A 12,336-nucleotide genomic window follows, 5' to 3' on the forward strand; every position below is an offset into this window, starting at 1 on the left:
GTCTGCTTCTTGCTGTCTTTATATTTACCAAGTCTTTCCTTATTTTCTGTCTTTTAAGCCCTAAGCTTTGTCCTTTTTCACTGATGTGTTGCATCCTAACTTGGAGCCATTGCTGCCTGTGTATCAGTGCACAGGTGGGGCTGGATGCAGCTACACCTGTGACACAGCTTAGCCCAGGATATGGGTGCCCAGGGCCACTCTTGGTACCCTCAATATGCCATCATTAGACTTTTTTTTTTTTAATTCTGTAATTTTTTTCCCTTAGAGCTCATTCATTAATGCCACCTGGTTCTTAGCACTCTATTACTGCTAATTTTAACAATTCATTTTCAAACCTCTTGCAATAAACACCTCACTATGAAACTGAAGATCTAGTAAGGAAACTTACATAAATTCCTCATTGGTGGATATTGTTTGGAATAAGTTTGTGTTTTTCCACAATCTATTTCTCCTTCTTAGGTTCCCACATTTCACCTGCATCATTGGAGTTTTTTATTAGCAGAGGGGATCCTACTAGAGTGCAAAAATATTTGGAAAATACATTTTTCATTCTTTCAGCCACGGGAACAGGCATGAGAATTTACATTGGGAAGCAACAGAACCAGTAAAAGAACACAGAGCAGAGAACTTGCTGTGGGGAAGGAATGCTTCCTTTCAATTGGGGTCTTGACTGGAGAATTTTATTTGTAGGCCATAGGCACTAACATTTCAAATTCCTTAACAATGTGCATGATGCATAGTTGAGAAGCAGGTTAATCTATACTTCAATTTGTTTTTACCCCAGCTGCTTGAAAGAGAGAATGGAACTACAGGTTTTGGAGGTTCCAAAATGTACTTTTTTTTCTTTTTTAAATCTTTCTCTAGGTGAGGAGCAATCGTGCATCTCCGAGCGGCGACGGGCCTTGTCGAGGCTCCTCTATGGCCCTGCTGGCTACTTCAGTCAGTCCAGTTTGTTCTCCACTGCAGATAAGCAGTCAGACAAAACTGATGGCTTTTCAAGGCCCTGCCCTCCCTCTTTCAAGGAGCTGTTTCTGGACTCTGGATTGTCATCCCCACTTGCACAAAGCCCCTTTGCCAGCCAGACTCCTGATCTAGAAACCACGCTCAGTGAAGCCATTACAGGGGTGTTCCCCTCCAGGGAACTGGCTCGAGTGGCACTGCAATTTACTGCCAATCCAAAGCGTTTCCAAGAAAACCTCTTTGGAGGAAGGTTCTTGAAGAACTTGATCCAGTTTAACTTCACAGGGGTGCTTGGCACTAGTGGGAAGTACAGCATTGTCCAGTTTTTCCCACAGGAGGATCTGTCAGAGATGGGTATTGGCCAAGGCCCTCTGGAGTCAGCTGAGGCATTTTCACTGGAGGTATCAAAGGGCAGCTCCATTTTGAGTAAACCTCTTGTGAGCAGCTTTGGCCGCACAGTAACTCTGCAGGATAATCAGAATCGGATGAAATTCCTTTCTTCTCTCCTGGAACTACCAGAGTTCTTTACTTTTCTTCAACAAGTAATTTCTGTCCCTGAAAGCATTGCTGAAGATTTAGGTGAAGTGGTGAAACTAGCACTGGGATCCAGAGGCTGTGGTGAGGAGCCAAGGGACCTGTTTGTTCCAACATGCACCAAGGAGGGGAGGTATGAGGAGGTTCAGTGCTATGCAGGAGAGTGCTGGTGTTTGGACACTTTGGGTAAGGAGGTTCCAGGCTCAAGACGTCAAGGCAAGCGCCCAAGGTGCCCCACTGAGTGTGAGAAGCAAAGAAGAAACCTGAAAAACCTGAAGCAAAGCCTACCTGCAGGATCAGATCTCTTTATTCCCTCTTGTACTGAGGATGGAGACTTTCTGCCTCTCCAGTGTTATGGAACAAATTGCTTCTGTGTTGATTTGAACGGCAAGACTATTCCAGGAATCAGGGGGAAGGCTGGAAATCCAATGCAATGTAAGTTTTAGGGACTGGGAATTTAAAGATGCTTTCTTTTTTATTGGAATTCCATGGTTCTTTCTTCATATCTGATTGCATCTGGAGGTAAATGGATGATGTCTGCAAATGTCTCCTTACAGGAAAGCAAGCCAGCTTTACAGTGTTTGTCAGCCTTGATATCCCCAGTCCTAAAGGTGCTGGTCAGGGTGTAGAGTGGGCACACTCAAAGCAGAGGAGCCTGAGGTCTGGTTCCTGAACATGTCATTGGCATGTCTCTACCTCAGTGCAGCTGGAGTGTGTAACATCCATGATGCCCAGGAGTCCTGAAGCATCTGTGGAACTGAATATGACCCCTACCTAGTGAAAAAAAGCCCTTTTACTTCCAGACCAAGGCACCTGGGCATGGCCACTGGCTCATCGTCTCACAAGAACTTAAGATTTTCAGTGCCTTGAACTATGAACTTGATTTAGTCTTTTGAGCTCAAGAATATATCCTCAAATTGATAAGACAGAACTCCAGACATAGGAGGGGGATTTTATGGCTGGTAGTATTTTCATAAGTCACAAAGTCAGGCCAAAAAGGTGAGCTGCAAATGACTTCTGACATCAGGTTGATAGACTATGAACTGCCTCTCCTTGCCCTTTTTTAAAGTGGAATATCAAGAAGGAAGGAAGCACAGATTTGTCAATATTTGTCTTTTAAGTTTCTGTGAACTGACAACAACACATCATCAGGGAGAATAGACCATGAAGACAGCCTGCTTCTCATTTTGGGAGAAGCAGGAGTGACCGGCAGCTGAGTGGTGCATAGTGGGGGAGCTCCGTTAAATAGCAGTTTGCAGAAGTGGTGGGGAGTTAGTTTTAATGATCTGAATTGAGAGGGGATTTATATCTAACAACCCATCTGTACTGCAGTCCAAAATAAAAAGGTTCACAATTCTCTGGTGCTCAAAAGAAGATGAGCTCCTATGGTTGGCTGGGTCTGCAGAGCTGCTTGGTGGCAGAGTGAAATTTGGCTCTGGAGATGGCAGAAAAGGCTTCCAAACCAAACTCACTCCAGTATTTTGAGGAATGCTTTTATATTCAGCAGCAATGTTCAGTAGAGTGTGGGAAGAGAGGACACACCATATTAAGATTCGGGTTCAGTCCAAGGAGAAATAAAATTATCCCAGTATTCAGATGGTTGCTTTTGCATTGACTGGCTGAATAACAAGTAACAACCTGATTACCATGTATATCTGAAAATACTTGATCTATGTAAACAGATTCAGGAAGGCATTTAGTGACACCTGGCCCCCCAGTAAGAACTACAAGTACCTAATGTACTCACAGATTTTAAAATAACATATCTGTATTCATCTTGGAGGGCTCACATCCCTTTGGAAATCTTACCCTGGTTCAACATGGGACCTTAATATTGCTAAGCCCTCTTAGTAACAGGCAAGGAATGTTATTGTTATTATTGGGCTGAGTGACCAATTTTAATAGTGGTGTTATTGTACTAGAGGATAGGGCTATTGTATATCTTCAGTGCATTCAGAAGATGTGCATGTTTTTCTTTTCCCAGGCCCAAGTGCTTGCCAAGTCACAGCTGGTCAGGAGTTTCTCAGGGCTGTGAAGCTGCTGTTGTCAGATCCAAGAGCTGTGCCCCAGCTGTCCAGCCTTCACCTCCCTCAGTGTGATGCTGGGGGTGGCTGGAGGCAGGTGCAGTGCAATGGCCCCCCCGAGCAAGCCTTCGAGTGGTACCAGAGGTGGATTGCAGAGAACAATGAGGGCAAGCCCCTGCCCATTCCTGACCTGTTGGAAATAATAGCTGGGTATAAAGAGGCATCCTCTGGAGACTTTTCAGCTTTTGTTAAAGCTTTGTATGAGGATGGGCACCAGAATGTCTTCCCCACGTTCTCCATGTATTCCTCCTTCATGGATCTCCCATCTCAAGTGCTGAAAGGAAACCCGACCAATGCATCAGAGAACATTTTGCTGGACCCATATATATTCTGGCAGCTTCTGACTGACCAGCTCAGCTACTACCCAGGACCCTACACTGACTTCAGTGCTCCTTTAGGCCACTTTGAACTTCGTGATTGTTGGTGTGTTGACAGCAAAGGAGGAGAGCTGGAAGGAACAAAGGCAGGAGGGAACCAGGTTCCAGCATGTAAGTAACAATTTCTGTCATGTAAGTAAGAGTGTTTTCTGGTCTTTTATGTTATGCCACAAGAGAGGGAAGTCCTTTCAATTGCTGTAAAGTAGCCCACAATAACTTTTCAGAAGATCATCAGCACTGCTGTTATCGTTGGATGTCAGAAGTAGGGTGACTCTTTTCCAGGGGTGTCAGAAGTAGGGTGACTCTTTTCCAATAAGTGATGGCTGAACTTTGGGAATAAGGAAAAATAAATTTCCATATCAAGTTTGAGTAGATTTTATAATTTGGAGTTAGTGCTTATAATATAATGCTTTTGCAGAAAATATTTCTCCAGGTGGTAAAGGATATTAGAATGTGTGAAGAGTTGTATGGAAAAATCAGGATTACACTGTAATGTAAATGACTTTCAAGAGTGGCTTAAAATGAAGCAAGAGGGATTTTCTTTACTGTTTCTTATTAGAGTAACAGTGGTCAAGAGTAACAGATATCCCCTAGAAGTCACTAGGAGGAGAGTGAGGCCAGCCCTGAAGCTCAGTAAGCTCTCTGTCTCGACACCTCCTCCAAAGGTGCTGGGCTCTCTTTGGGGTTACTCCAGCAGATGACCTGTATTATAAATGCCATCACTGAAATTGTTCTCATCACACAGTTTTTTCCCAGCTGTGAAGAAGAGACAGGACTATGAACTGGTGGAGATTCCAGTTCTATGGGAAAGTGGGGAATAAAGGGATGAAGCAGATTAACAGAGTTATTTTGGAGGAGCAGCTTTCATGGAGCTGGTTCAGTGCATTGAAGTGCCCTTTCTGGGTCAGTAGATGTGAGGAGAGGGCAGGTCAAGTGCCAGCTGCCGCTCCAGACCCAAAGGATTAACCTTCATTTTCCTTTCTGACTCTCACTTGTAATTATCCACATTTTTTAACGGCAGCAACTGAGTGGATGTTCTGTAGAGACATATTAACTGAGTTTGTAACCAATAAGGATGTAAAAACATCAAGCCTTTGGCTCAGGACATGGAGAATGTTTGTGTGACTTATGGCGCTCTAAGACTTTTGCTGTTAAACAGCTGAGCACAGACAAGACTCCTTTGCTTGCTTCATTATGCAATTCAACACTGATTTCAGAAGGAAACGGGTGATGCTAATTAAAGACCAGTTAGTTTTCACATGCAAATATTTACTGGATTTAGATGAAAGTCATTAATATACTCTTCATGTATACATTTTTTATACAGGCCCTGGTATATGTGAAGGTGTGAAGCAGGAAGCCATGAAGTTTGTGGAGGAGGCAGAGCAGCTCATCCTGGCCTCAAATGGGTCCCAGTTTGCCTTTGGAGAGAGCTTCCTGCTGGCAAAGGGGATCCAGCTCACGGACAAGGACCTCCTGCGTCCTGCTGGGCCCTATGGGCTGGAGGCAGAGATCTCCCAGAAGCTGCTGTCAGGCAGTGACTCTGCTCTGCAGCTGGCTGCATGGTCAGGTGGGTCAGGGAGGGAGAGGAGGGCTGAAATGAATGGAGTTATGCCCAGAATCTGTGCAAGAGCACTTGATGTCAAATGCAACTTTGCTGAAAAGCAGTTGGGATTCAGCAGGTGTAATTAATCAGAGTCATTAAACTGTCCCCCAAGAACTGATTTCAGTTGTCTCATATGCACGACACAATGCAAATATAAAATCTGGGCACTTACTTTGTGTACTTAAAACATTTATTAATTTGTCTTCTGAAGTACAGGGAACATTCAGATTTTTGCAAATATGTGCATTTTATATATCCTGTATGGGCACTAGAGCTTTCTTTTACTTCTCTTTTATAGTCCTGCGCTTCTACTGGCAGAGCCACTTTACTTCAAAGAGTTCTGCTGGGGAAGCAGCACAGCTGGGATTTTTCCCTTACATCCCTCAGTGTGATGGCCTGGGAAACTGGGAGCCGACTCAGTGCTATGAGAGCACAGGTGAGAAATTCCTAACAAGACACTCTGGGCTGTCTAAACAAAGAAAAACCCCAAACAACCCAAACAAAACAAAGCAAAAACCTAAGAATTCTAATTAAAAGATAGAAAAAGTAGTCAGACTGCAGGAAGGTGATGTGGTCTATAAGATGTGTGTAAATTGGCTGGACACAAGTGGTAGCTTACTGAGGCTCAAAAATCAGTAGATATTCAGTTGCTTGCTGCTAGTTGTGTTCCCTGTGGGTTGGTCCAGGGGCTGGTATTGCTTAATGCCTTCACTCATGACCGGGTAATGAAATGGAGCACACCCTCAGCAAGTTTGTGGATGATGCCAAATTTCTGGGAGTAGGTGATAGGGCTGCAATGGGGGAGTCTCACTAGAGCTGCTACATTTACATTTGTACCACTGCTCTCAGGTGAGGTCCCTGATAGCTGTGACTTGGATTTACTGACCCCTTTCTATAGAGCTGCTGAGGGTGAAAATCTTCCTAGCATGCAACAAAGCACACAGCAGTACCACATCTAAAATAAAGCTGCTTTTCTTCCCTGGCCAGGTCATTGCTGGTGTGTGGATGAGAGAGGTCGTTATGTCATGGATTCCTTGGTCTCACGATCAGGAGAACTTCCCAAATGTCAGTTGGGTTTTCTTCCTAAATATTTGTCTTGACCTGTTCTTGCAAATTTTAATATTTATTGGAAATTCTAATATGCATGAAGTAAGACTTGCTTCTAAGCACTCCAAGAAAAGTAAACAGAATTATATTTTTATTTTGCTAATTCATTAAATTTCATTGTGTGTAATTTTGGCTTGCATAATCTGAGAGTAGACCCTCTACTGTTGGTAGCCTTGCCTGAGATTGTAGCAGTGTCTAATGCAGATGCGTGAGGAGCTGGTGATGTAACTCGTTCTCTTGCTTTGGTCTGAAACTTGATTTTTTTTAAAATGTTTTCCCTCTGACAGGCCGGACTTCTTGTCAGCAATCTCAAGCCAGTGCCCTCATTTCCAGCTGGAGACAGAGCAGTGCAAAGCTGGACACCTCTCCAGCTGATCTGTTCATCCCCAGCTGCCTTGAGGTGATTTCACATGACTGAGGGAGGAAGCACTTTTGCTTACACCATGCACACATACTTTCTGTCCATGCCCCTTTATGCACCCCTTGTGCATTTCTATAAACCTGAAAGAAGAGGGTAAGACAAAAATAACAGCCGGTGTTGCCCTGCAGAAGGCAGAATTTAAACAGCTTTGAGATGGAGACTGGGGATAGGAAGCTCTGTGCCTGCCCACACTTCTCTCCCACAGGCTGGCTCTGCCTGGTGCTCTTGCAGAGCTGTGCTTTAAAGGCACATCTTAATTGACTGACATTTGGGGGGCTCTTTCTTCCTGAGCTGTGAGAGAATGACAATGTGGGGGGAAGCTGGGTGCAGATGCCCTAAAAAAACAGGGTCTGTGATGCTCTCAAAATGTGACAGTGAGCAGGAGAGACAGGCAAGGAATAGACATTTCATGTAATAGAGTCATTATCATATGGAATCACATAATCATTTAAGTTGGAAAAGACTGCAGTGATCATGTCCAGCTATTACTCCAGCATTGCTGAGTTCATCACTAAATCATATCTTGAAGTACCACATCTACACATCTTTTGAAAACATTAAAAGCTAGGATTTTATCAGAACTTTATCTCAATGGACTTCTAGTCTACATCCTGCTTAATGGTTGGACTCAGTGATCTTAGAGGTCTTTTCCAACCTAAATGTTTCTTGATTATCTCAGGGACTGGTCTATCTATTAAGTTAGTTAGACTTTATTTTGTGTTTCTTTTCAATATGTTTTAATAATGGACAAGTGTAAATATAATAAAGCATTTAAACCAAATCTTTGGGGTATAGATTTTGGTGTGTATGTATTAAGACACATTTCTCTGCAATGACAACTCCTTAATTTTTTGTAGACAGGAGAATACACTGTGCTGCAGAGATCTGACACAGATATTTGGTGTGTGGATCCTGTGTCAGGAGAAATATTCCAGCGTGGCAGCAAAGACTTGGATGGCAATCCTGAGTGTGAGTAATGTTTTGCCCCCTGCCTGTGATCCCTCATGCTCTGCAGCATATGCACTTTCCTTTTCAGAATGCTGCCTGTGAAACATGGGAGGCTCATACTTTAATTCCTCAGTGATGGGGTACATACAAAGCACAGCCACATTGGAAGTGTATCTGAGAATCATTACCCTTTACTTTCATAACACCAGAAATAAAACAGTCTAGACAAACTTATGAATGGACTTCTATGCATTTTTTAATCTTTGATTTCTTACCACAATTTTAGCTATTTAAAAATGTAAATGATCATATTATTACATTTAAAATTACCTTGATCAAAAATTTTTACTAAAAGCTAAATTTTATTAACTTGATTTTTTTTGGCTTCCTAAATATCAGCTTCTAAATGATGCACCATCACATTTGGAAAAAAAATAAAATATATACATGAAAAATAAATAACAGCATTTTTTCAACTGTTTTTCTAAAACACTATCACTTACACTTCAATCTTTAGAAAAAAAATGTGGATTTTTTTCTAGTAGAAGTAAATTCCCGATTTCTATAATCAAACAAATTATTTGTTTTCGTGGTCACTCTTCTTTCTTCCTACTAACAAAAGATGCTGGAAGCACTGCTGGTAAAGTCTTTAGGTCAATTTGTTGTCTTCTGTTCTGTATCTTGCAAAGAATCTCTCTCTTTGCAGGTCCCAGTTTCTGTAACCTGCTGAAGTCCAAAGTGGTTTCCCGAGAAGCTGCCAGAGGAGACATCCCCCAGTGTGAGGGGGCCAGGGGGAGTTTCTCCCCTGTGCAGTGCAGCCAGGAGCAGGAGAGCTGCTGGTGCGTCTTTGGCAATGGAGAAGAGGTGCCAGGGACACGAGTGAACGGGGCACGACCGGAGTGTGCAAGTGAGTTCCTGCTTCAGGCATTTCATTTGTGAGCAAATCCAGGCCTGAAATTTAACCCAGATCCTAAACTTTTCCACTCCCTACTTGAATTTAATCTTATTTCTTCAGACCTTTAGAGATTTTTTTCTCAAGCAGCATGCTTATCTTTGTCTTACAGCAGATTTCAGACCTGCCAGGGCATACTGTCTGATTTTCTTCTGGTGCTTTGTGAGGAGAAAAAGGAGAATGGAATGGACCCTTGACTTTTTATAATTCATAAAATTGGTTGAATCAAACCATTTGAGCTATGAAACCCAGCTATAAGGCCAATCTGAAAAGCTTGCTGCAAACTTGAACCTGCTCCAGTGTGAGCTGGCTCTGGGATTAAAACCTATTCAGCTGACTAAAATAAAATTTGAAAAATGCGTGCTTCTGCCATTCTGACTCTTGGCTTGTGACCAGAATTGTGTAAAAGATGTACCAAAACATTGCATATTCACAGAGTATTTCCTGAAGGACCAGAGCTGTGAAGCACTGGAATTCACTCATGGTTTCCAGTGAGACATCCAAATGGGAGACATTTGGATAAATTTAATTTGCAATGTCCTTTATGCATTTTCCCATCACTGAAGTGAAGCAAAATTAATTAAACTTTCTACAAGGATATGCTCCAAAATGATTAGTGGGAAGTAGAGATATAAAACAGTTGTCTGACACTGCTGTTTTCAGTTTTTTTTGTTGGTGTATTTTTATTTGTTTTGGGGGAGAAGGGTTGAAAAAAAATTAGGGAAACAAGACCACGTAATTTGCTTCAGTTTCCTTTTGTGATTCTGCTGTGTAAAGATCAACACAGGCTTGTTCTCACTGACCAAATGGAACATGTGACACTTGAGGACATGGTTTAGTGGTGGAGCTGACAGTGCTGGGTTAGTTGCTGGACTCAATGATCATACAGGTCATTTCCAAACTTAATCATTCTACAATTCTATTGTAAAATACCTGAATGTGTCAACCCAATTGCCTTCAAGGTTTTTATCAACTAGCTAACTGCTCAGCCAGCTTGGAAATAATTTAATTTGTGCTCTCTTGTATCAATAGAGAGTTCTGAGGATGGGATTTTATGGGAAGCCAGCAGGAGACCCCATGGCTGTATCTGCCCCATGCTTGTGGTGTTGTTTGAAGATCCCAACTGAGCTGTGAGGAGATAAGTTCCAAAGTAGGGTGGTGTAGTCACCTGAAGGTAGCCATCCAAGGCAGGTTTTTAGCTCTTCAGAGAAGCAGAGCTGACCATAAATACAATGCTGCTGCCATCCTGTACTTTTCCTGGAGAAAATAATCACGATTAATGGCCTTACTTTTTTAAAATACTGAGCTGAAAAGGAGAACTGCTTTGAAAATATAATGGAAACCTGGTTTTACTGAAAGCTATTTGTTTTTTTCTGCATGAAGATTGAAATAATCTTTAATGGTTTCCCTGGATTTTGAAAGAGCGATGGAACTTTTCATGGTACATAACTTAGTTATTGTGTAAAAAAAAATAATCAAAAGTTAGTTTTCTCCTCAGTCTGCCCAGCCTTATGCCTCTAGTCTGGTGAATTACTAATAATTGTTCATGAAAAAGGAGTACTATACTGCTACTCTGGAGAGCTTGCCTCTCAGCAAAATAAGCTGTTGTGGTGGGAAAATATGATAAATTTCTCTTCCAGCATCAGAACAGACAGCTGTAAACAGAAAGTAATAACTCAGAGTGTCCAGTACATGCCACGAGGTTTTCATTAGTTTAATCACTTCCAGCAGAGGTAGAATCCAGCTTCTTCTAGCTGGAATGCACTGGAGAGGAAATGCCAAGTACCCAGCAGTCCTCATGGATCTCCCATCCTCATGCCCATTTCCCATAACTCTGAATAGAGTCAGAGGAGAGAAGTTTCCAGAGAAGGTCCTGGAGTTGTTAATTTCCTTGTGAAAATCTTTGTAAACACCTATGAAAGAAGTGTCAGTATTCAGCTGGATTCTGATTCACTCCTACAGGACCAAGAAACAGAACAATGACAAAATGGTAGAGGCTTAGTAAATAGTAAATGAAGTGTAATCTGTAGAGGGATAGATGAGCAAGTTACTGATGGTGAATTGAAACTTCTGAACCACACCAGGAAATCATTGATCACTTCTGCTTTGGGGGCTGGGTATTTCCCTGGTTCACACACCAAATCTCAATGGAACAGGCAGTAAGAGATTGTAGCCCCATTCAGCAGAGACTGGATACGACCTGCGGGATATAGAAACGTGTTAGAGCAATTAAGAAATCACAGACTGATTTCTACATACTCTGTATAAAGATTATATGATTGTAATTTAACAGCTAGGATGAATATTACTATCTCTTTTACAGAGCCTTCTGGTCCTAAAAGCTTGGGAGATTCGTTAGAAGTTTGTTAAGCAAGGATTCCAGGTTTCCACCTTTACTGAGAAAGTCTGGCTACAGAGTCAATGAGTGAAGAGAAGGAATGCAGTGGCCCCATTTACAGAGTTCTTGCAAAAAAGTTGCTATAAAGGAGACTTGGATAAAAATATGCAATTTGGCAATTCAGAGAGGCAGATATGAAAGCTTTTTTTGTTGGCATTGACATGCTCAGAGTTGGAAAACAAAGATATACTGCACACATTGGATCCCAGATTCACCCTGCAATGTTTTAATACTTTAACTGAAGGTTTAAGACAAGGTTTTTAATACTTTTAATTAGGTGGCTGCTTAGTTATGGAATTAATCTCCATCAGAAGGGGAGAGGGAGGGTGCTCAGATCTGAACCAATATCAATGTTTGCCTCCCTTCAATGATCAGGAAATTTAGGACTGATCTGAGCATTGTAATTTGGAAAATGATCTATATATATATACCAAGCAACTGAATTGTATGATATGATAACATTTTTTCTTTGTATTTATTTATAAGTGAGGAAGTTTTTTTTTTTCTTCTTATGTTTTGTAGCTCTGGAACTAATAAGTGTTTAACTATTACTGTGTATATTTAGTAATTAAGTTGGTATTTGGCTAATACTGAGTGAAGTAGTTTGCTTGTACTAATTAGTAAAAATTAATTATCGCTGTAATTAGTCTGTTACAGTGGTCTAGCAGGGTTTGAATGACTGCACTCATACTGAGTGTGTTGATAGGGAAAATTGTGCTCCAACTCTAGAGCTGTATACTACTGTTTATATATATATAAATAAAAAATGTATATTCTGCCCTACTGGTCACTACAAACATCATGGTGGTGCTGAAGACACCACAGTCATGAGTTCCTGATCTCAAACCTTTCAAACTTCAGTCTCAGGGGAACTGAGGTTTATTTGGCCCTCCCTGCCTCTTTCCACTAGATATCTTCTATAAAAGTTTATTCTGCTGTTGGTTAGAAA

At 41.7% G+C, this 12,336-nt stretch overlaps 1 protein-coding gene across 1 annotated transcript in view; it reads left to right on the plus strand.

Annotated features, from left to right (window-relative positions):
* The window catches only part of TG (thyroglobulin), a 155,150-nt gene that overhangs the window by 17,615 nt on the left and 125,199 nt on the right, over nucleotides 1-12,336 (plus strand). The window contains exons 11-18 of the mRNA XM_031060887.1: nucleotides 865-1,929; nucleotides 3,479-4,066; nucleotides 5,283-5,525; nucleotides 5,860-5,997; nucleotides 6,549-6,626; nucleotides 6,956-7,068; nucleotides 7,947-8,058; nucleotides 8,744-8,944. Of these exons, the coding sequence (XP_030916747.1) occupies nucleotides 865-1,929; nucleotides 3,479-4,066; nucleotides 5,283-5,525; nucleotides 5,860-5,997; nucleotides 6,549-6,626; nucleotides 6,956-7,068; nucleotides 7,947-8,058; nucleotides 8,744-8,944 (2,538 nt within the window). The remainder of the gene's footprint in view (nucleotides 1-864; nucleotides 1,930-3,478; nucleotides 4,067-5,282; nucleotides 5,526-5,859; nucleotides 5,998-6,548; nucleotides 6,627-6,955; nucleotides 7,069-7,946; nucleotides 8,059-8,743; nucleotides 8,945-12,336) is intronic.

The sequence above is a fragment of the Geospiza fortis genome, unplaced genomic scaffold (genome assembly GCF_000277835.1).
Source record: "Geospiza fortis unplaced genomic scaffold, GeoFor_1.0 scaffold94, whole genome shotgun sequence".
Taxonomy (NCBI): Eukaryota; Metazoa; Chordata; class Aves; order Passeriformes; family Thraupidae; genus Geospiza; species Geospiza fortis.